This window comes from Trachinotus anak, unplaced genomic scaffold (assembly GCF_046630095.1).
Source record: "Trachinotus anak isolate AG129_WGS33_773 ecotype Australia unplaced genomic scaffold, CSIRO_AGI_Tana_v1 ptg000001l, whole genome shotgun sequence".
NCBI lineage: Eukaryota > Metazoa > Chordata > Actinopteri > Carangiformes > Carangidae > Trachinotus > Trachinotus anak.
The window spans coordinates 16,069,822-16,095,143 of record NW_027273852.1 but is presented as its reverse complement, the minus strand read 5'-3'; the positions used below and the strand labels follow the sequence as shown (position 1 = coordinate 16,095,143).

Genomic DNA, 25,322 nt, shown 5'->3' with positions numbered 1-25,322 from the left:
TAATTTAAAAAAGCACAGCCGGCCCTTTAATGACGCACCGTTTACGCACTTCCCGGAAGTGCAGTGGGGACACAGGCCCCATCGATTCAACACAACTGCACACATAAGCACTTACTAATAATAAAGCTCTGTTTGTATGTCACTTTCATGGAGTCCTAACGCTAACACATATGGAGTGTCAAGAGGAAAAGCCAATCATCTATACTATGGAAAACAAGCCGATTGTGACATGTGAGTGTTTATGAAAAGGAGACGTTCAGTCTTATTTTTTCTGGTCTTGACAGTTAGCCTGCTAGCCATTTGCTCGTTTTAGCTAAGCTAGCAGGTACACTATATTAACCAGCTTGGAAACGCTGTGTGTGAGTGTGCGTAACGATTGGTGGCTTAATTTCTTCACGTCAGGGCAGTAATATTTTCATATTTATATACTACACCGTTGTCTGTGCTTAGTGTTCAGCTGAAAAGCGGCGTCGCTGTCAGCGAGCTAGTGGCTACACTGATTAACAGGCCGAGCTAACGATAAAACGTCACGGCTAGTTGCTGCAGTTTTGGGAAGGATTTCACCTTGTTCCCCACTGGACACCCACCGATTCCTCTGTTAGCAGCACAGACAGTAGTCGCCACATGATGTTTGGCCGGTGGGGTCGGGTTGCCATTCATAAATCCCTTGGGGTCTTGTGGAAGCTTCTTCGAGGGGTTATTTTAGGAGCCGGCTCTGGTAGTGGGTGCCAGCTTCACCTCACGCCGCAGGCTGCTCCATTTTTAGGACAGTGTGGTCCTAAGGTGCTCCAATACAGGAGTAGACCTTGAATGTAACAGGAATACATAGGTATGATAGTTCACCAGTGTTGGTAGATTCAAAATCTTAACTCAAAGGTAGCCCAGAGTGGGATCCAGCGAACACCTGTGTTTCCTGAGTGGTTATCGGGGGTCCTAAGTCATCATTGTTACATTTATGGCATTTGCATTGATGATGGATGAAAGAAAAATAAGCAAATTGGTCAGAGATCATTTCAAGGAAGCCCTGCAGGTTGTGTAACAAACATTCACATCCATATACCTCAGAGTCTGTACCCATTGGAGTTGCAAAGGGTGAGACAATATGTTGAAGTAGTTGGTCAGCAGAAAAATAATCGCCTCTATTTTGCTATCTAATTAATCCTTCTAGCAAGTTAGTCAGTTCTAGTAATTTTTCAAGCAAAAATAATAAAATTGCTACACATTCTCTGGTTCCAGCTTTTCAAATGGCAGGGTTTGCTGCTTTTCTCTCTTTTACATCACAGTCAGTGGAATAACTTTAGTTATTGAGTCATACAAAATAAGATATTTGAGGACATTAAATTGGGCTCTACAACTTTTGATTGGCAATTTTCACTATGATTGGATTTTGTTTTTTTGTTTTTTTTGACAAATAGAAAAACACAACATCATCAACTATTTGAATATGAAATGAATCCTTAGTTGCAGCCTTGGGGTACCAATGGTGTATAATGATGCAGAATTTCAGTCCATTTCTCTAAAGTCTCCATTCTGTGATCTGAGCAAAGATGACATGTGGACAAGTAAACAGTTATAAAGTTTTCCATCTGCTAACATTAATTGGTCAAGGATGATACAAATATTTATCTACTATACTGTGGAGGAAAACTTTGGAACTTCTAATCTTCTAATCTAAATCTAAAACTTCTAACTAAATCTTAAAAAAGTATAGGAGAGACACAAACTAGGGCTGAGGTAGAGAAGGGCTCTTGCAAGTTGCAAGTTCAGATAATGAAACTGACATGACAGTTTACCTACACCACTGTTTTTTTATTTTTTATTATTATGTTCACTGTGTAAGCCATCAGTTATTTTGGGGGAGGAGGGTCACAGATGTTTGGTACCTATCCTGGCTACAAATGGCCTGTCTTTGCATTCTGTGTCTATGTTTGTGATGACTGTGTTGCGAGATTACTGATTTGAATTGCCTGCAGGCTGTTTGTGTCACACAGACAAAGTGTCGTTTTAGCCTTTAAGAAAAAGTTGGCACACGCTGAAACACAAATTTATAGATTCATGAATAAAAGCTCTCATCAGAGTCATGAATGTGTAACCCGCTGCTCCTCCTGCTTTTACAGGTGTCCCAGCAAGACGAGCAATGTTGTACTTTCACTGTTATTTGACCCTGTGTGTATGATTGGCTCTAACAGTCACAGGGATTTCACTGGTGTTTGTTTTGCAGGGCTGCATTGATAGCAGCCTTAGATAACCTTTGTGAACATTCAAAGTTCAGTTTTGCTTGGAGCATACTGGAGCTGTCTGACTTAGGAAAGATTAATGCCATTATCTAAAGCACAAAGATGCTTTAACTAAATCTGGCACGGCAGATGTTCCAGTAGTTAGGTCATATGCCACACAGCAAAACTCAACACTCAGTGAGCTTTCGTATCTGCCCAGGTGTTAACACAGTGGGTAGTGAGGCTAATTGATTTACAGGGCAGTCAGATTGTCAGCACAGGGAAGTGTTTCGGCCCAGTTCCAACACACTGGATTGAAACAGAAGTGACTGATTTAAGTGCCGACTTTCTTCTTGCATAATGTTTGAGGGTATTTACATCTGTACAGGGTGAACAGCGTAAGACCAGTGTTCCTGTTTATCCCTCGAGGGGAGTTATAAAAAGTGCTTTTTACATGGTTCATTGAATGGTTGGCCTAGTTCCAGTACAGCTTGAATAAGTGCCTCAACCCTTTAAGGTGCTGTTATCAAAATGCACACCACTAGCATGAGTGACAGTTTGAACATTTCTGACATGAGGCACCTGCTGTGAAACCTAAGTCACTTTATCATTGCTGGACTGGGGATTGTACCAGTCATAGGAAGTCAGGTGGGGGGCTGGTCCACAGGTTTGGTGATGATTAGGAGGCTGGATCAACCTCCAAAAATGGATCTGTACAGTCATGGAGGAATATGGAAGAGCAGACTGAAACATGCAGGGACGTAATGTGGAACGATTGGAATAAAGAGTTAATATCCAAGGGTTTTTGAAAGCAGGCCTTTACTAGTCTGTCACTAGAAAATACAGAAACGAGAGTCTGAAAAATGAGGAAAAAATCACTAACACAGTTAAGATGAAAAATTTAATTGTGTTCTGTGTTTCGGTGGAAATGGTTCTGCCAAATGTTTCCTGCTTTCAGTGCTGTCTACTTAATAAGTCTGGAGCCTTTATTCCGTTGTAAATGAGAAAACAAGTAAATCAAAAAAACGTCACATGATGGCATTAAAAAATTGCCTATAACACAGTTCCCAACGCAAACTAGAGGAGGAGAAATTTCCACAAACCTTAAGAGAAAAAGTATCTGGTTTTCCGAAGAGAGTGCCACAGGACATTGACCCATATATGGTCTGATGGTCTGATGGTCTCTGCTATAGAGAAGAGTGCAGCAAATCGGACTGTCCCAGCAAAACCCCAACATCCTTTAATACAGTGTCAAATATGAAAATGACATTTCTGCCTCACCTTGTTTGCTGGATGTGTTGGTGTGTGTTTTACTTTCTGTGACAAAGACCGTCAGAGGTCTTTTGGACTCTTGGTTTTATGGATTACTGTTCATTTGTTCTTGAGAATGCATTTCCTGATACAGTGTATGTGCCCAGTAATGCCATAATATCTCATAACTACCTGCAGGCTAACTGCTGCCTTGGAATTTACCTATGTTGGGTTTGAAACCTGATAAAAGCATAATAGCAGAGTGCTAAAGGGTCACAAATGCTCGTTTTAATTTTACAGGAGAGCAAAAATGATAGTTCTGATGTTTGCATAAAATCTGCTCTGCATTTTAATCTTAAATTTTCTTGGATTTTTCCACTGTCAGATATTGAATTTTAGGTTGTCCTAGTAACTTTTCACCTTGTAATCTTGCTTTTCTTACCAAATAAATTATTGGGATAATAAATCCAGGAACCCTCTAATTATGTGTAAACTTGATTCAGCCTCCTCTGGTGCTCAAACCTGAATTAGTGAAATGTGGGGATTTGACTGTAACAATATCCCATATCTTTAGCTCATTTATTCTTATGAGGACATGAGAGTGAGTACATTTTAGATGTCAGTTTTCCTGTGAGCTATTTGATTTCTCCATTTCTGACCTCATTTTGAAACCATCTTCTTCCTCCCCCTTTCATCACAGGTGCTGGAGACCAGAGCTTGTTTACGTCTCTCTACACGTCATTGGCCCAACAGCTTCCCAGGGAGCCAATGGAATGGAGGAGGTGAGTGAGCACTGGCCTGCTGAACATGCTGTGGAAAAAACATGATATTAATAATTATCATTTGGAAGCAGGATGTACGTACATATAAAAGTGTTCATTAACTGTTAGTTTGCAGTTTTAATATTAGTGAACAGGGGAAGAAATCATCTGGGTGTAGAGGGTCAGACACAATGTGTCTTAATCTCTTTACCATCCTCTTTATTCTCCGATAAAGGCATTTAATGATGACTTATTCTCATCCACACTGCAATGATAGACTACTGTGTGTAATGCGAGGATGCTTTCTGTGATGGGTGACTGGAGCAGGATATACTGCCTCACCTTGAATTTTATGAGTTGGAATGGGAATTAAGGTCTTGTTGGCCGTTGTAATAATATCTGCATTGATACTCCAGAAATTTGAATGAGTCTATGAAGGATGCCAGTGATGACTATCAGAGTATGTGTGGCATACATGGGTTTGGATGCATTCAGAAGGAGGTTATTGACCATAACCAGGCTGAATGGCCCTGTTCAGACCTGGTATTAACATGCGTCCTAAATGATCCGAGCACAAGTGGTCAGCTCTAAGTACGTCTGTTCACACCTGGCTTTAAAATGCGTCTCCAGTGACCTCGTATGATCAGATCTCACTTCCCCGCTTCATATGCAAACAAACAGGTATGCGGTGTTGTTTTTAGCCAATCAGACAGACGGCTTGTTGTCAATGTGCCTCTGTGTATGTACGTGTGAGTGAGCGAGTGAGTGAGCGAGCGAGCGAGCGAGCGGTAAAGAGCGGTTGGGTGAATCAATGCGCTGCGCACAGCTCTACAGTGAAACAAGGTTTTATCCATTAGAAATAGTAAAATATTTTCTGTCCGTTATAACACTGTGACAGGACTAAATAGCCTGTGGCAGCGGACGTCACTAGAGTAGGGAGTCCTTCAATGTGGTCAGGACACATTTCCGTTGACACTGTTAAAAGAATGTGGCCACATGTGGCCCAGACCACCTTCAAATGTGGTCTGAGGGTGCGGATCTGAAATCCTCCCTAAATGCTGTATGCATCTTGGATGTGTTCACACCTGAACTTAGAGCTGTCCACTTGTGATGAGATCACTCAGGATGGATGTTATTACCAGGCCTTAACAGGGCCAATGTATCTGTACACAGTTTGTCACCTGTGTTCTGTGCTGAGGTGGTTTTTGAAGACTGATATGAATAATTGTTGAAGGATATAAGGGTAAAGAAAAATGGGGATATTTTATACCCTGGGTTTTATTGTTGGTTTTAATGTTTTGCAGCAACAGCAAATTAACAGAGAAACGTTTTGTATTTTCTCACAAACAAAGAATAGACGGCTAAAATGGAAATTGGAAATACTGCAAAACTTTGTCTTGTGCACTGCATTGTCTCAAATAAAAGCCCTGTTCTCTCTTCAGTTGTTGGATTTGATAAAGGACTGTATGAGTCAGAATTGTGACAATAAACTGAATTTTCCTTTAAACACTTTTAAACTAAAGCTCATGAGAGAGCTGAGGATCCAGTGAACGATTAAGGAATCATGTTTATTTTAGGATTTCAGTGCATTTATGGGGTTGAATATGGAGATTAAATCTGTGGAAGATTCAGCCATGGATATTCCATAGATAAAGTATGGTCATATTTTGTCTTGGGACAATAAAAATCATAGTAATTGTGAACAGAATATAATTGATCCTATAAAACTCTGCTGTCTTTCCTGTACAGGACGTATGGCCGTGCACCAAAAATGATCCACCTTGAAGCTAATTTTGTCCAGTTTAAAGAGGAGCTGCTCCCCAAGGAGGGTAACAAGGCTCTCCTCACCTTCCCCTTCCTCCACATCTACTGGACTGACTGCTGTGTGAGTAACTTCACAGCACAGCCGCACACACACACACACACACACACACACACACACACACACACACACACACACACACAAACCCACCCTCCCTGCTCGACAGCTTCAATGATTCAGGCACTCGGAACTTTAACTGACAGCACAGTGAAATTTAAATATTGCATTGTGCCACATTACACGGTGGAGCCCTGTTATGAAAACCTTTGCTCCTCACAGCTCTCCCAGCAACAAAATTATGCATATTTGCCAAACCTCAGCCAGGGGAGGGGTTGAATCATACTTGTTGTGTCAGATATGTGCAAGTACTGGTTTTCTCCTCAAGTTTACCCTCCATTTTTTCTTCTTCCTCCCCTGTCTGTCATTCAGTATAGCTGGACACATACTGTTGTTGTAGTGATAATTTTGTATAAAATAATGGTTTGATTTCTGGTCATAATTGCTACCTGCTAACTGATGCTAGTGGTAATTCCTTTGCCTCTGCTTTGGATCAAATTACTGTTTTACTGTTCCTTCACTGAGCACTTGTATTGTGTGATTAGTTATGTTGACAAATACAAAGAGTGATGACGGAGAGAAACTGACTCAACTCAAAGCCTCAATGTTGCAGCTACCAAATGAAAGTTGAAGAAATGTCCTGTGTAGGTTTCCTGTGCAAATCTTGATAAAGTTTGTTTAATCAATGTAGTTGCAGGATCTGCAAATACATCTATTTGTCTACACTCTAAGAATAGAATAGCACTTAGTTATCTTATCTGGGTAAAAATAGGTCACAGACATCATCATATGCAAGCTATGTAAACTGAGATACATAAGATCTGCAAGTTCACAGAGTTAATAATGTTATGATAATAATTATAATAATGATAATATTAACTTCATGTCTGTAAAGGTTGATTCTGAAAATAGCATTTTAAAATGTACCTAAGTGAAAAGATTGTCTTTGTGTGGAGGGAAGGAGAAAACAATACCTTTACAAATGTATCAGCATTATTGTGCATACGTTCGTACTTGATGCACTTTTAGGAGCCTGGAGTCACCAGGTTAAAGTGAACTTGACGTCCACTTTGTGAGACTGTTCAGAGAAAGCAGAGGGCAGAAAAACAAGAGGAGAAGCAGGAACCTGCTGCTGCTGACTGAGCAGCTGGTTAGTTCAGGGAAGTGCTGTCATCAGCCTGTGACTCATGACATTTCCTAAAGATTGTGCCTCAAGTGTGGGAGCAGTGAACCTGTGGGTTCATGCTGTATGGACACAGTAACATTAACGTTTGTACAGTATTACAAATGAATATGATAGACCTGTATTAAAGCCTCATAGTGTAATACTTGGATTGTTCAGTTTTTGTTCAGACTCATAACCAAGTGAATGTTTAGACATCATTGGATAGAGTCCTTAATTTTATTTGTCACATGCATTAATTTTACCACAAACACCTAAATCTTACACACAACTTCAGTTTTGTTTTGGTGGACAACTTCTGCGCTGCAGGTAACAGAACTTGCACTCTGCTGGTTTAAAGTGTAAAACTCAAAGATAATATGCTTAATTTGTGCACCGTGGGGAAAACAACCTCAGAGCACAGACACACATTTCCCCTGCCTATAGTTGGTGCAGGTTTCCCTGACTCATCCTCTCTGACCTGTGGGATGTAAAAAGGTGCAAGTTGTCCTGCTGGAAGAGCTTCAGCTTCAGCTAACGAAGCTAACTGGAGGGTTAGCAGGCTGAACACGGTGTACAGGCGGGGCTGCCACCTCCCCTCCCCTCCCCCATGCATACAGCAGGACAGCATGACGGTGGTGAGGACAGGTGGGAAGCGCCATAGACATGATCAGACAGAAAGCTGTGACCTGCACAGGTTATAAAACCACAGAGTTCAAACTAGTCAAACTCAATGTCTGTATTTGGATTTAAATTAATGTAATTATAGTTGTTTTACTGCTAACATGATTCACATGCAGCTCCTTCAATGACCCATTGAGCTTGTTAACTTAAACTGAAGCAACCAAGGAAGTGAGCATGAAAGACAGTTGATCCATCCACAATCAGCTGACTGTGGGAGGCAGAGGCACCCTTACTGAGGACAGTCAGACAAAAATAATTAGCCAGTGTAACTGAAAACAGCTGTGTGGGTTTTCCATGGGTGTGTACAGTCTTAAACAAACAAATGATAAGTTGTACAAAAATCACCAACCCTTCAGTGGCACAGTTAAAAAGATATGCTTCAAAGAAACCACACTAAAGGGGAAAAGTGCCAAATTAAGTAATTCTTATCAACTTGTCTTTGCATGTGCAGGGTAATTCAACTGATTACCAAGATTCAGAACCCACAAGCAAGTTCACTTCATAAACATTGCGTAAAACCAGGGCTTCAGTTCCTCTCCCTCCCAGTAAACACTTACATAATAACTGGCACAACAAGCTGTATCTCACCTCTACTCAACTCCAGCAAAATTACAACAAACACTACGCTGAAGCCTTTTACACCAGTTCACACAGTAAATCCCAGTCACAAGATTCAGTATCATACAGGTTTAGTCATGATAAAATGTAAACTTGCTGGCCACCACTCTTTCTGGAGCATCTGTCCTCTGATGAGGAAACATCCTCATTGGGTACAACATGCAGGTCATTTAAAAGACAGGTATCTTTTCCATTTTCCTTCATTACTCAGTTGTTTTTTATGAAACTTGATGGGGTGACACTTACCTTTAACAGTGATGGTATTGGCAGCATCAGTTACACACTGTATTCCTCCATATGTATATGAAGTCACATGGTTGAATGGTTATTTCATAATACACTGTGATCTTTGTTGAGAAACCTGTTTATTTTCATTTTTTAAAGGTAAATGTGAATGTCCTTAGAATGTCTGGATAATAAATGGATTGTGTTCTGTTGTAGGATACAGAGGCGTATAAGAGCATGGTAAAGGAGGACATGATGCGCTGGCAGAACAGCTTGCGGGCCCACGGCTCAGCAGACTGGGTCATCATCGTTGTGGAGACCAACGACACTAAGAAGAACAAGAAGACCAACATCCTGCCTCGGTCGTCCATCGTGGACAAGATCCGAAGTGATTTTTGCAACAAACAGAACGACAGGTGAGGAGCCTCCGTTACTATTAACAAGCTGATTTAGTCGAAACTGGCAGAAGAAAACAAGAACGTGTTAACAGACTGACTGCCAAACTTTCTGCTTTTGCCACAGTAACAGCAGAATGTAGTTGCTCTGCTCATAGACAGAGATGTGAAATGTGATCATATGTAGACACAGCAGACAACATAATAAATACTTGCTGAATATCAGAAAACATGTTAATGAAACTGTTCCTGAGTAAATGAAGGTTATTGTGCTGCAGGTGTGTGGTGCTGTCAGACCCTCTGAAGGACTCATCTCGGTCTCAGGAATCCTGGAATTCCTTATTACTCAAGCTGCGAACTCTCCTCCTCATGTCCTTCACCAAGAACCTGGGCCGCTTCGAAGATGACATGCGCACACTCCGAGAGAAACGCACCCAGCCCGGCTGGAGCTTCTGTGAATACTTCATGGTCCAGGTATGCAGAAAGAGAATGAGCATGTGGACTGTGATTTTGTAATTGGTTTGTATGCAGCGAAAGAGAAATAGAGGGTGTGTTACAACTGAAACTGACTCAATGGGAATGAAAACCTGTCTTTATTTACATTAAACATAAGAATAAATGAATCACTCTGATGTTTAAATGTCAAAGTGCAGTTGTGTCTCAAATGAGTGTATGTGTGTGTGATTGTGCAGGAGGAGCTGGCCTTTGTTTTTGAGATGCTGCAGCAGTTTGAGGATGCCTTGGTCCAATATGATGAACTAGATGCTCTTTTTACCCAATATGTCCTTAACTTTGGAGCTGGAGGTATGTAACCACTACCCAGTGCTGTGCATTTTGGACATGCATTTTCTGTTCCCAAGATCAAAGGTCCCTTCTAGTTTTGGTTTTGGTCCAACTATTGTGATTCTCTCCGCAGACACAGCTAACTGGCTTGGCTCATTCTGCGCCCCGGTGCGCAGCTGGAGCGGCCTGCTGCTTCGCCGGCCCATTGACATGGAGAAGAGAGACGGGATCCAGCGAGGGGAGGCCAGCCTGTTGGATCTGAGGAGCTACCTCTTCTCCCGCCAATGCACCTTACTCATCTTCCTCCAGAGGCCCTGGGAGGTTACTCAGAGAGCCCTGGAACTGCTGCACAACTGTGTCCAGGAACTACGCCTGCTCGAGGTATACTGGCTCTGACAGGGCTTTTTTTAATTCTATTTGTGTATTTATTTGTAGGACAACACACACTTAATACAGGTTGAATACCAAAATGTAATCTCTTCGAATAACGTAATGAAAACATAAAAAGTGAAAATGTGTAGTTTTGTGAAACTAAATCATATGTGTTTCACAGAAATAACATCAGGTCGTTCTTTGAAGTGTTGCAATTCAGTGTGTGAAAACTAGTTAGCTAGTGAGCAGAGAAGCTGAAACAGTTAAAAAATAATGGTTAAATGGTTGAAACATGCAGCTTCTGTCACCCCTAAGCGACAAACTTGACCAAACCAACATAAACACTGACAGTAAATTTCATTCTACGCCTGCTAGAAATATTTAAACAAAATCCAGTTGAAGTGGGTGTTGTTGATGAAGTGGTACTTGTGTTAATCTGTGAGGGGCTGTGGCAATACGTCAGACAGAAACAGGTCGATCCACTGATCTGAGGCACCTCACCAGACGAGAGGTCAGGGGTGACCCAAATAATTAGGAATCATCATTATCCATACTAATATGGACAGACAACAACCTACATCAAAAACCTAAATGGACTGAACTGAATGTGTCACTCATCATTACATTTTATGTTGTTGCTCCTTTTCTCGTGCAGGTGTCGGTGCTGGAGGGGGCGCTGGACTGCTGGGTGTTCCTCAGCTGCTTGGAGGTTTTGCACAGGATTGAGGGCTGTTGTGATCAGGCCCAGTTAGCTGCAAACTGCTCCCACACTGTGGGACTGTGGGCTTACGCCACTGACAAGGTGACAGAAATATTTAATAATGGCGCTTCAGCTTTTATCACTTATTTTAACTTCCAGGATATGTTGTGATACCTTCAGTGGATCGCAGGTTAATGTGAAACATGTTTGTCTCCATTAAGCTGTTAAGACTATTGATTAAGTATCATTTGTATATTATTTTCTGCTGTGCAGTTTTGCATTAAAATAATGCATTTGTCTTTGTTTGGTCAGTTTAATATTAGAGTGATAAATAGCAAACAGTAAATATGTGGTCAACATTGTTTTCTCCAATTGATTGTGTTTTCTAATAAGAATCCTTTATTCTTCTTCCTGTCTGCCGTCTCCAGCTGAAGTCCCTGGGGGAACTCTGTGGCCTGGTGTCAGAGAAGGGACCCACATCTGAGGACCTGAACAGGACTGTAGATCTGCTGGCCGGACTTGGGGATGAGAGGCCTGAGACTGGTGAGTCTTCAGACTCTCTTGTTACATGAAACTTGTATGATTTTGAAAAACATGTTTATTGGCTGACAAATATATATGACCTACTCTTATCTGTATTTTATCTAATGCTGGCACATAATGTATATGCATGTCGACTGTCAGCTGTACTATGCAGTGTGTTCAAGTGCAGCTTTTAACAGTGCAGATGCACGAGTCTGTTTGTCTGGGCACAAATTCAATGTGGTGTGTCAGGGCCTTTAGGGTTTGAGCTGACTCTTCACTGAAAGAAGTGTGAGCTTGTTTTGCCAAGAATATTGATTAAAGTGTAATGAAGAAGCCTGACTCTTATTTGAGTGGGAAGAATTAACTGTGTTCCTGTGTCTTCGTCCACAGTCAACAGTTTGCAGAGCCCTTACAAAAAGCTGAAAGAAGCTTTATCGTCTGTAGAAGCTTTTGAAAGACACTATCTTGTAAGTCAACGCTCTGCCACTGTTTGGTGTTGTATTTCACTAGTAAGCAAAGCAGGAAGTAAACTCAACATTCTCTTAATTCCTGCACCAGTTTTTTTTTTTTTTTTTTTTTTTTAAATCAATCAATATTTTTCTCAGGCATAATCTTCTCGAAACTGATTATGTTTCTTCCTTCTCTCTCACCCTCTGCCTCCACCACCACCTTGTTGGCCTCTTGTTGCACCAGGAACTCTCTCACGCTGCTATGGAGATGTACAGGGCCATCGGCCGGCTGAGGTCCGCCAGGCTGGTGGGAAAAAGCCTGGCTGAGTTCTACATGTAAGGAGGATTAAAGCTGCTGGTTGGGTTAGGGTGTATGCAGGTGTCACAGTTTTCCTTAAAACATTGCACATCCACACACACATTTTCAGTTAATTCTGCTGAATAAGCCTCTTCTCCAGAACTCAATCAATCACTGCTTGTAAACACCCACACAGTCCTAGTGAAAGGTCTAATTAGTCAGAATAAATGAAAGCACAAATGTGGTATGAGGGGGGTGACAGGGCTTAACAATAAACAGAAAAACTGGAACAGAGCATTTCTTAGAAGTCATACTCCTAAAGCAGTGACAGAATTTGCAGTGTTTAGACATACTGGCAAAACCAAGGAGCTGAACTGTCCCTCTGCTTTTTTACTGATCTTTGATGAGAAATGATGTCATTTTCTTTAAATACAGAACACAGCATCATCTGATGCAGAACACCAGCCAATAGCAGACGGGCATCTAGCAGACTAGATGTCACGGCTCACATGTATTTAAGTCTGCGAAACAACACCTTTACTGAAGTGGGAAAAAAAACTGTTTAAGATTCATTGATGCTGAGTCACAGCACTTCATAGATGTGGTTGGGGTGAACAATATTGACAACATTAATTTCACTAATGTTTTCTGCCTTTACCTTGGTCTTTTTAAAATGGCTTTAAAAAGATGTGTTGTAAAACCCAGATCTTGTTCTTTTCTGCAGATTTAAAAAAATCAAGTTGACAAATTTCTGTGTCTGTGTTTGTTAGGAGGAAGGGAGACCCTGAGCGGGCAGAGACCTTCTTACAGGAAGCTCTGAAGTCATATGTATCAGAGGGATGGCGCCTCCCTGTCACTCACACCAGGAAACAGATTGCTGAGTGTCAGAAACTGCTGGGCAGAACTGAAGAGTATCCTTCACAGCACCAGTGCCACAAAGGTCACCTGCAGTTAAACAAGGGCCAAATATGTCAACTTTGCAGTGGTGCAGAGACTCAGTTACAAGAGGAAGCAACTGTCATTCAGGATGCACAATGGTTCTGGATGCATTTGTTTAACAGAACTTGCACACACTTGCACATATGGGGTTCAGATCATTTTCTTTGCTACAGAAAGAATCAGATATAATCCGTCATTTGATTGCACAACCTCAAGATTATTCACTTTTTTCTTGCTGAAGTATAATAGAAATCCTTCCTTCAAATAATACATTTTGTGGCACATAAAGTTATGGATTGTATAAACTTTATAGAAAAATACAGTAATCAAAAATGTTGCTGTTGAGCTTTGAGTTAGTCCACTCATTTTAGGGCATATTTTGAATCAGGGTTATGTTGCTGTCCCGTTGTTGATGCTTAATGTTGCCAAACATCCTTGGAGAGAAAACAGAAGACCCTATGTTCAGGAGGGTGATTCTTGGTTCTTGCACCAATGCACTGTAGTGTTTGGTTTCCTTTACAACCCACCACAGCTACCTGCAGACCAGTGCCTTGTTGGCTGGTGACGTGAATCTGACCACAGAGGAGAGGAAGCACTTTTGTCAGGAAATTCTGACCTTCGCTGGCAAGTCTGGAGATCACTGTAAGTAATCAGGTTCATCACTGGTACATGTTTACTTTACAAGGAAAGGACCACCATATTTCTTCTGTATCATCAGTCTGTGATCAATGTTTTTTAGGGCTCATATAGTTGTTGTCTGTGATTACTAAATCACTGTGTAAGTTATATTAAACTGCAGTTAACCATAACATACTTACTAGTTCATTCTCACTGCTAACTTAAATTATTATTTTTTCCTCTGCAGCCCACAATGTGACTCTCAGCATGGGGGTGTTCGCTCAACTCACACGGCTGCAGTTCCACCCAGCGACGGCCTCTGTGCACTCCGGAGCCGTCCTGCAGGTGGAGCTCACTCTGAGATGTTTGATGCCCGTGTCGGTTCACATACAGCAAGTAGCTGCTAGCATTCACTTTGACGTGGATCATGGCGGGACTCATGGAAGGTCTAAGGGAGCTCAGAGACAAACAAACCCAGGGACAGTAGAGTTTAGCCAGGGTAACTCGTCAGCGGGTCCCCCCTCCTCCTCGGCCACACGTCCTCCTTTAGAAATGGATGAGATTCAGGACAGGAGTCCTTCAGACAATTCTCTCAACTCAACAGGAGTGGTGTGTAAAAACACTCACCTGATCATGCGTCGTCATGACAGCAACTCACCACCAGACACGCCCAACTGTATCAGCCCTCCTACTGTTGCCATGAAGGAAGGAGCACAGATGCTGAAAGTGCAGGATGTAAAATTAGAGCCTGGGAATAACAGCATCATCTTCACAGCACCAGTAAGAGACACTTTGTTGCTGCTGTACATGAAAAGATAAAAAAAAAAGTGACCTTTGGAAAAACCAGTTGATTAGTGTTTGACATTCAGAAGCAGATTCAAAATGTATCTGTTGATTTGTTTTTTGTTCTTTTTTTTCCACTCTTCATCTTTGTAGAGTGGGCAGCCAGGTACTTACACATTGCGTCAGCTGTGTGCCACAGTGGGTCAGGTGCAGTTTGTGCTGCCTCACATCTACCCATCGGTCCAGTATGAAGTGTATTCTCAGGAGCCCCAGCTCACTGTGGAGCCTCTCTCAGGTCTGAATTTTTTATATAATGTTGAATGCTTGAAATCTAAAGTTGTGGTAATAGTCATAGTTTTCAGGTATGTTTTGTTTCTACTTTTTACTTATGGACATGAATTTCTTCAGACAATTACACTTTCAAAATGTTGTTTTTAAAAAATCCCCTGCTGTGCTTGAAGGAGGAGCTGCACTCTCAGCTCTTCACAGATTTTTCTTATTGAACAAACTAACAATGCACTAACAGCATGACTCACAAGCCCTCAGGCTTCTTTAGCTCAACATGTCGAATGCTAATGAATTTCTACCTGCACTTTTGGTTTTGGTTTATTTGAATGAGGAACATATAAACATTTGGATACAGTTCCTTCTTTTTATGCCTCTGTGCCAGCGACAGTCAGAGCCAGAGGCTTTTGTTTTCAGGTTGTCCATCCGTCCCATTCTCGTGGACAGGATGTCTCAGAAACGCCTTGACGGAACTTCTTCAAATTTGGCACAAATGTCCACTTGGACTCAAGAATGAACTGATTAGATTTTGGTAGTAAAGGTCAGTGTGACCTCACAAAACACTTTTTAGCAATTACTCCAAACTTCACACAGCAATTATGACAAGATTTCCCACAAATGGTTCATATTTTGTATGACTCTGGATAAACAGATGTAATCTGAGTGGCGGAGGCATAAAACCGTGAGGCGGTAATTCCAGTTTCATCATGCATCAAGTTTAGTTTTGGAAGAAGTTCAAGTTCAGTATTCTTCAACAATTTAGCAGAAGCTAAATTATTTTAATGATCAGTTGTGCTTCTACTTGTTATTGATGATAATCAGTGTTTAATTATGTTGAAGTTTTATCTGAGTCACTGCTTGCATCATACATGATTCTACTGCTCTGATTACCCCGATGTTAACACACACTTTGAAGTGCGTGTGTGTGTGTGTGTGTGTGTGTGCTTTGCTCAATGTACTTGCTGTTCTGTTTTCAGAGCCTCTGTTAGCTGGTCTGCCTCAGATAGTGAAGTTCACTCTGTTGACGGGTCACTACGCTGTGAAGAAAGGAGACGCTCTGCAGCTCAGCAACACAGACACCATGCCCATCCTGCCCTCCACCAGCTGCACCGCCCGCATCACCAACCCCGCTGCTGGTTGGTTCATATTTCAAAGGCTTCATTTGAATCCACCAGCCACATTCACTTACAGAGATTACCTTCAACTCTCACATAATTATTTTTTGGTTTCAGTTGAACTTTGGATTTAATTATTATTTTGGTCTTTTCTGGCAAACCATCTCAGTGCTGTTTGAAGTCTGTTTATGTACCTTACATGGTCAAGAAGTCAGATTTCCTCAGCACAAATCCACCTTTGTTAACTGGTTTTCTCTTAATCACCCCAGTGTGGCCACATATCTCATGTACATGTTTATAAAGCTGAGCTCCTGCAGAAAGTTGACCACACCCAGCTATTTTCATGCCTGTAAACACACTAACTGACACATATGCTGCTTTAAAGTTCTCAATTCATCCATCTCTATCTCTGTCCTGTGTCCAGAGTTGGTGGGTGAAAGCGTCCTCTCCATTCAGTCGTCTGAGAAGGTGACCAGTATCAGCCTGCCCCCGACCCCTCCCTACCACACTCTGGAGTTTCAGCTGGAGGTTTTGTGCATCATCCCATCCGGGTCCGACCGCCCCGTCAATGAGAGGCTGACCAATGGGGAGGTCCGCCATCGACCTCGCAGCTACAGTCATCCTGACACGCCCATGACCGCCATCGACCAGAGGGTGAAGTCCACACACACAAATACACAGTTTTAGAGTGTGATATGAGTTTCAGTTTATGTGGGGGAGATTGTGATGGAGGCATTTCACATTTCTAATGAAAATTTGTTGTTTAAGTGGAATAAAAAATGTGGTTGTTTGGGTTCTTAGATGTGAGGATTTTATAGACCAAGTGATAAAATGATCAGTATCAAAAGTAATTACATGTTGCAGGCCTATGATTTTCAGAAGCATACATATTATCAACCAGCTAAATATTTACTGTGGGTAAAGTGGGTTAGTTGGCTGTTCTTGTACCATGATAAGTGAAGGGAATTGTTATTAAAGTTTGGCTGTGTCTGTCCACAGATGTCTATCGACTGTCCATGGTCGATCTACTCCACGCTGCTAGCTCTCACCTTCTACATCCCCTTCAAGACCAAACACTCACTGCTTTCTGCTGGTAACAGGTGAGCCCCCAGCCCCCCGCCCCCAGCCTCCAGGCTCACAGAAACAAAAATGTGTCATGACACCACTGAAATTCTTACATTACACCTTTCAAATAAAATCCTCAAAATACAAGAACCAATATTTCATGGGTTTGAACATAGCATTTTTTACCACGTGCATTCCCCATACATTCTCATACACACGTCTGATCTGTGACCTTTGATCTGACCCAACAGGAAGTACATCCAGGTGTGCGTGCAGAACGTGTCAGATGTAAACTTCACGCTGGCTGAAGTGAAGCTGACAGAGAAGCAGCATGCAGCACTGGAGCTACAGTCCCGTAACACTAAAGCACAACAGGTGAGCGGAGAGAAATTGTCACAACTGAACAGTGACAACAGGAGAGATCAGTACATAACTTCAAGCATTTGATAAAAGTGTTTGTAAAAAAAGATATGGACTTAATAATATTTGACGGTAGTTAGGGGGAAACATTAGAAATAAGAAAGATGGGTTCTAAGCTCATGTTCACACTAATGAGGATATAAATATATAATATATATAAAAATACATCTTTCTCTACATTTTTTTCTTCCTTAGTTTCAGCCTTCCATCTCGAGGGAGCTGAGCCTGAAGCCAAAGCTCTCCATTTACTCTATATCTGTGTTCCAAACTGGAAACCCAACCCCCACACCCAATTTATAGCCGTGAACTCTGGGTAGTGACAGAAATAAAGATGATGTTTACAAGCAGCCAAAATGCGTTTCCTCAGCAGGGCTGCGCAGGATGGGGGGGGTGAGGAGCTCACATATCCGGAGGAAAGGAGGTGTTACAGTAGCCAACTGAGGGGGTTCAGGCATCTGAGCTGAGGGCCTCCTGGATGCCTCTTTGTGGAAATGACAGAACAGAGGTTTAATGTGCAGATATCAGGCAGAGTCTGTCAAAACGATCGGTCAACCATACTCTTTACCACACAGGAGGAAGAGCTTTCAGAGTTTTGCTTCTGTTAAAGTTCAGGTGGTAACGTGGATGGAGCCTCATGTGTCACGCATGACGGTGTCCACATCAATGTGGACACTTCCTGACAGTCAATATACATCTCTCTCCTGTTGATGTCATTTTATAGATCATCAAAACTCCATCAAACATTAATTGATCTTGATATCTGGTGTGTGTGTGTGTGTGTGTGTGTGTGTGTGTGTGTGTGTGTGTGTGTGTGTGTGTGTAGCTTTTGTGCAGTAAGCACAGTGTGTTCTGCTTGTGGGAGGTGAGGTGGAAGGATGACCTGCCTTCCTGTCTCCAGTGTGTTTTCTCCGCCAACTTCTCTCCACTCAACCAGGACGTCTCTGCCTTCAAACCCTTCCACTACCAGTTCCAGCTCGAGAGAGTCACTGTGAGTCCTCTCAAAGATTTATTTTGATGATTGTGCTGTCAGCAGCTCAGATCTGTAGATCTTTGTGGAACATGTGGACAGGGAAACTGAACATATACCCTTTTAAGTTTTATCTAAGAATTCCAGCCACAGTCGGAGACTCTCCAGCCATAAATAACCTCTGTTTGATTTTGTCAGACGTTGTACAGCGTGAGAGCTGAGATCCTGCCTCCTGCTGGTGAGCAACACTGTCGCTCTGGTTTCCTCTGTGGACTAGAGGTGTGTATAACACGACTGACTGAGCCTGCAGAGGGAGAGATGGCAGAGGAGAGCAGGACTGACACTGATGGTCTCAAAACCACCAAACTCATGTATGAAGGTATGTCTGGAGAATCACTCACTGTCTGGGTTCAGAAGAGGGTGGATGAACAAAATCTGAGAGAGGAATTATCTTGATTGAGCTTTTTATCTAGTAACAAGTATATTTATAACATTTCAGCTGCATTTGAGCAAACATCACTTCAGGTTCTGGTAATCTGTGATACACACTAAATTATCACATGATTAATTATCAATGTAACTGAATTAATCAGTCATTGCTACTCTTTAGATTATAGTAAAATATTCAACTAATTGTTCTAAAAAAACAGAAATCCAAAATGTACAACAAACATACTTAACATACCAATATGATTTTATATTGTAGGTTCCAGCTTCTCCTGTGTATTTATTTGTTGTTTTTTTTATAGTCCTAGCGATGAATCAGTTAATGAAAGAAATAATTATTAAATTATTACAGAAAATAACCATTAGTTGCAGATTAAAATATAATGTTTGTTATGTCCGCTGTTCACTGTAAATACAGCGAAGACTCATCAGTGTGAATTTTTATCAACACACAAATATTTCTAGTAGATTAACTTATTTTCATGTTAATGTGCATGTGTATAAAAATCTGTTCACATTTCAGTCGGTATTGCAGGATTCCCAACTCTAGAACAGACAAGATATCCGTTCTGTATGACTTCAGTTCTTGTGTGTGTGTGTGTATACGTATACGTGTACGTGTCCACAGTGGCTGACAGCAGCAGTAACTGGGCGGTGTGTGGGAAGAGTTCAGGGATGGTGTCGATGCCCATGACGGCCAACGCCACCCACAAGGTGCAGATCGAAGTGATGCCTCTGTTCGCAGGACACCTGCCCTTCCCCAAAATCAAAGTGCTGAAGTACCTGCCTCACACTGCAGCAGTGGCCATTCAGCCAGACCCTGGTAAGACCCCCCGAGTGTAAAGCCACACGTCTTTGTAGATGTTTGTTCCATAGGGAAGGAATGCAGACTCCAACGTCCTGGGAAACAGTAGATACACTCCTTTTGGACTTGCTGTCATGCCGCATGTTACGTATGACACTGAATCCCTGACAGTTGACAGTCCAGCAGCAGCAGGTGGTATTGCACAAGCTGTGAGAATATGCTATTTATTGAGGAGGAGTTTTACTAAGACCCCCAAACAAGTTATAAACAGATTGAATAAACAGACTTTAAATGGACTATCACAATGTTTTCAGTAACACTGAAGACTGTGGTTTTACCACAGTCTTCAGTGTTACGTCACACACAGGTTTCTGAAGAGTGGTTTTGAAGCTCAGAGTGAGCTGCTCCACCATCACCATCTTGGCAGAGCGTGACTCTGCTGAACCCCCGGTTAATACAAAATGGGCAAAGAGATGTAGAATGTGTGGAGCTGAGACTCTGGTGCATGTCGCTTTGTGGCAAGCATACACTTATTCATCTGTCACTCAAAGGGACACACCCTCAATTATGCAAAACTTTAAGCCTTAATAAAATTTAAAATTTGAGTTATAGAAAAATTCACCCCCCATACAGTTGTCATGAAGTCAGGAAATTAGCTGTAGAGACCAAAACTGTTTGTTGTGTACCAGGCTGTAAACATGTTTATTTCTGTTGTAAAGTTTGGCATTTCAAATGTGAGTCTATGGGGACTGACTCAGTTTTGCAGCCAGCCTCCAGCGGCCATTTGAAGAAGTGGGTTTTAACAGAATTTTAACATTTTAATTTAAATTTTTTGTTTTCTCTTTCAAATAGATCTGGTCAAATTAGTTTGTTTACAACGTGACGGCTTCTTTTCTTTGACCTATCATTGATTCTTCAAAATATCATTGTAACAGAAAGAAGCAACCCAAGATATGAAAAAAACAACAACAAAAACTCCAGGATTTTCACAGAGTAATTTGTTTGTTTGTTGCCACCCTCAGACAGCTGCGTGGAGAACGACAGTCTGTCCCTGCTGGACAAGACGCTGGACGACCAGGGTGACACGGCGAGCATCCGCAGCCGGGGCAGCATCCACTCTGTGGGCAGTGGAGACCAGCAGCAGAAGGGTGTGGCCATGCCTCGTCTGGAGCCCTTCAGCCCTGGGCAGGTGTTCAACCACAGCCACGCACAGCAGGTCCTGGTGCTGCCCGCCACTGACGACCACATCATGGAGGTCAACGCTACATGACCCTGGTGGCGAGACCTCCCATCCTCTTCTTATAGGACTGAACCCAGGCCCTGGATGGACTCTGCTGAGCTTTTGCTCTGGGGCAGATTGGGTCCATGAGTCCATGTCGAACACTGCTGCAGGTTGCCGGTATGGACCCTCTTCCCCACCCAAGCATGAAACGTTCACATCACTGGAGACATTATGGACTAGACACAGTGAAGAGCCAATGACATCTGCTGATAAATTGAAATAATAAATTCTTTGCCATACTTTGTACATAGCTCATTGGATGGATTTATAGTTATAAATATATAAATATATATATGGACTGATCAATCAGATCGGCGCCTGTTGTGCTCCTTCGAACTGAAGAATAACACTCCTGATTGTCCCATGATGCACCAAAGCCCTAGATGTGTGTACGCCTTGATCAGCTACTCAAGTACTGTAACTTTGACTGAGTGTTTCCAGCTGTAACTGCTGTTACTGTGCCTCTCAACTAGTCATCATTTTTATATTTGAGACTTTCTTTTCAAGTTGCTTTAAATAAGCTGCTGTTTTCATCTGCAATCTGATAGCAGTCAAAACCAGGCAGGTTTGCAAACGTTAACGTGTCATTGAAGACATACCCATAGTCCTCACAGACTCTGTTGTCCTGCAGAGACAGAAAACATTCACTGGTGTACGATGAAGTAGCATATTAATTCTGGGATCAGACTACATAATAACAGCCTGATTATGCCTTCTCTCACCGGCTGTGATAACCTCTACAGTGTCTCACCTCACACTGACCCACAGGAGCCCTCTCTTCTCTACACATGATGAGAACATGGTGAGGCAAAGAGGAGGAGGAGGAACAGTGAAGTCGGTCCCTGGCGACTATATACGCCACTCAAGTTGTGTAAGACAGCAAGGTGTAATTGTTGAGTCCAGTGTGTAGTTTGTGCCCAGTAATAGCAAGAATTAAGTCTGTAATCAACTAATGTGACGCAGTGACCATCCTGAATCCCAACACATCCCCTCTCTCCACACCGTTAAGCAGCTATTATTTGTGATTTGTCTTTTTGGGTCACGTAAACGGGAATGCACCTCAACAAACAAAGGTTAAAATTGAACTTTCCTTTACACTTGAAATAACACTATTTTCTCAGTGTAAAAGCTGTTACTAATAGTTAAAATGGAAATTCTGCTATATTTTAAACAAATACTACTATGTTTTAACAGACTTTGGTGCCTGTTAGTGGATAAATCAAATACTAGATCCAAAATTTACTTACCATGCTCGTGGATGAATTCAGCCTCAGTCAATAATAAAAGCATTTTATATAATTTTTTTCCTTGACAAAAAGGACAGAAATCAAATAATTCAATTTTTTTAAAGATAAATTCTAGAAAAATTATAAACTACTAGCTGTTATGGAGTTTTGTTTGGATAAAGCATGCGGTAGAGTTCAGGTAAAATTTAATTTATAAAATATACATGATTATATTGTAGACTATATGCTAAATATCAGTTTTATTGGCAGTTTACAGGAAGGAGAATGTTTTTTTCCTGAAGAATCTTTGGTGATTGTGGATATATCTTCAAAAATACAGAAAGATTTATTTAATAACTTTATTTCTATTTGTCTTTAACAAAAGCAGCAACTTATTTTCTCTGAGTCAAGCGCAAACATCAGCACAGAAATCTCAAATATAAAAGCAGTGATGACGGGAGAGGCTCAGGCTGAATCTAGCGGTGTGTTGTGTGTATCTGTTCAGCTGTAGTTCTGTGTATGTGTGAGGGTCTATGTGAACGTGTCTCTGCAAGTGTGTGTGATCAGGTGAGACTTTTAAATGAGGATCAGCTAGTGCACATTATTGTCTATCTATTGTCTTACCTATCAGTGAATTGTTCATATACAGTGTGTGTGTATTTATTCTGTGTGTGTGTGTGTATGTGGGGTGTGTGTGTCGCCAAATCTGTGTCCAAGCTATGCACACACACCGTTAGGTGTTGAATAGATGATTGAAATGAGTCGTTATTGGATTTATTCATTCATTTATTTGAAAGGATGAATGTCAGCTACTTCTGCCCCGCCCCTCTCCTCTCTGCTCCTCCCCCTTGGCGCGCACACACAGTGTAACTACAGCCTCCTGCTCTTGTTTGACCACTGTACATACTGATCTGTAAATAATGATTCAAATCAAAATCATCTTTGATTGCCAACTATATTAAAAAATCATTGGAACTGACTCAGTGTATTGTATTAATAACAGCATGGTAGCTATAACGAGTGTTAAACGTCTCATTCCAGAGAACATGAGCATTCATCTGCTGCTCCTCCACTCTCATGGTTTCTAACTTTCCACAGACCTTTGGAACCTGGCTGCAGGACTTTTGCTGCCATTCAGACACTAAAGCATCAGTGAGCTCCAACAGTGATGCTGAATGATTCGGCCCGGCTCACGGTCCACAGGTGTTGAATGAGGTTCCTCCACCCTGCACTGGAAAAAAGTATTTCATTTTGTAGGCAGGAACTTGATAAAACAGGAAAGGTCCAAATACACAAAAAATATTTCTTTATAGACAAGTTCATGTTCTGTTTCAGTCCTTCATGACTGACAGTGGCAGTGAACACAGTGGATATGACACCTCACGCCTCACCTCACGTTCTTCGTAGGTTAATTGCTCCACAGATCTGCGTTTCGGTTCTGTATTTTGCTTACAGGTTTGACGGGAGGTAAGCACAATCTGTGTTGTTCGATGTTTGTCATTCTGCCTGTGACTCAATTGTCAGAGAGCGACTTGTTACCCTCTGGCCTCCTGGAGGTTTTGGAGTTTCCTTTTCTTGTTCTGGCTCACTCACCAGCTACACAGACCGTCTTAAACAGTTGGTTGTGCAATAAATTCCTCAGAATGCTAAATGTTCCAGTCACAAGCTGTGGATATAATACACAGCTCTCACCTGGTTTCCTAGCTTAGCTTTGTAAGTTAGTTTTTTTGGCTGAAGCACTGATGGATGAACCCAAGGGCATTTTCCCACCATAGCAGGAATGCTAGGACCATGGCCTCCGTGTGTGATGCAGGGGAACATGGCCTGAATCCCATCCCTCCAGTGTATTGCTTCACCGGTGCTCTCTCCAGATGAAGCACAGAAAATAACACCTGCTGTCCCAGGCCACAGTGCCCGGTTGCGGATTTGTGACATTGCTGCCAGAATGGCGCGTATTGGAAACTCCCTCTGTGCTCCAGTTGTTTGGGCCGGAGGCAGAAAGAGCATTGGAGCGCAGGAAGCAGTCAAGCCAAACTTCGGAGGTCTGGAGCCATCGGGACAGGAGCATTAGTCTCCTGGCTCAGTGCAGCAGGAAGTTTGGTATACGGGACCCACAGCGCTCACATCATTTGATTCCACCACCACAGCCCTGGCAACACAGGCAGGTTGCTGTAGATAGTTGGTGTCAGGCCAGAGGGGAGCAGGCTCCACCTCACCCACCTTGGTGGTGGGCAGATTTTCCCAGCAGCACCTGGATTACTGGATACCATATTGTGATTGCAATAATATTTTGATTCATTGTTCAGCCCTAATATAAAACAGAAAATCAAATATGTATATAGACTGAGCAGAACCGGAGCCAAATCTTAATTAAAAAGATCAGTGGTAAAATCTTGAGGGCAAAAAATAAATGAAAATAAACATATACATTTTAAAGTTGAGAATGTCAGGTGCAAACACGTTTTTGGGAGTCGCAAGCTAAAAATCATTGATCATTGATTTGTTTAAATGACATGACAAGTAAAGATGATTGATGTAAAACACAATGGTGCAGTCAGTGCTGCAAGTTTGAAGAATTGCAAACAGGAAGTACCTCAAATGGACACTAGATGGAGTAACAAGCTGACTGCAGGGGAATATAAAGCTGCAGCAGACCTCAGTCTTTACCCTGGTTTCCATCACACTGCAAATAAAACTGCTTCAGCTGAAATATTCTTAAATAAATAATGAATCATGCCGCAAAAACTGTGACAGACGTTAGTGGTGTATGATGCTGGTGTCTCCTGGCTGTTCATGTTAAAGCCACCAACTGTGTTCACATCATGGGATCAGCAGTGTTTTCACTGGTGCTGTTCCTCTGTTGGACAGTTGCCCTACAGTGAGGTCTTTGGAGTAATCACAGCCATGTTTCAGACATCTTTCAATGCAATATTTGTTGTTTTGAGCATCAAAATTGAAAATGAATCTTTAGTGCAAAACATAAAGTGTGTGTGTGTGTGTGTGTGTGTGTGTGTGTTTTTACATAAATATTCATTTATTTATTTATTGGTAT

At 41.9% G+C, this 25,322-nt stretch overlaps 1 protein-coding gene across 1 annotated transcript; it reads left to right on the top strand.

Annotated features, from left to right (window-relative positions):
* The first annotated feature begins 47 nt into the window (after window positions 1-47).
* trappc10 (trafficking protein particle complex subunit 10) lies at window positions 48-23,249 on the top strand. The gene is made up of 23 exons (XM_071480417.1): window positions 48-231; window positions 4,168-4,249; window positions 5,978-6,113; window positions 9,013-9,212; window positions 9,470-9,665; window positions 9,884-9,995; window positions 10,108-10,355; window positions 11,002-11,148; window positions 11,475-11,589; window positions 11,962-12,038; window positions 12,265-12,356; window positions 13,089-13,229; window positions 13,790-13,899; window positions 14,123-14,655; window positions 14,812-14,953; window positions 15,921-16,079; window positions 16,483-16,712; window positions 17,058-17,158; window positions 17,375-17,498; window positions 18,367-18,531; window positions 18,709-18,889; window positions 19,586-19,780; window positions 20,785-23,249. Exons 1-23 carry the CDS (start codon window positions 171-173, stop codon window positions 21,030-21,032), a joined length of 3,795 nt encoding a protein of 1,264 aa, XP_071336518.1. The 5' UTR covers window positions 48-170; the 3' UTR covers window positions 21,033-23,249.
* Window positions 23,250-25,322: the final 2,073 nt, after the last annotated feature.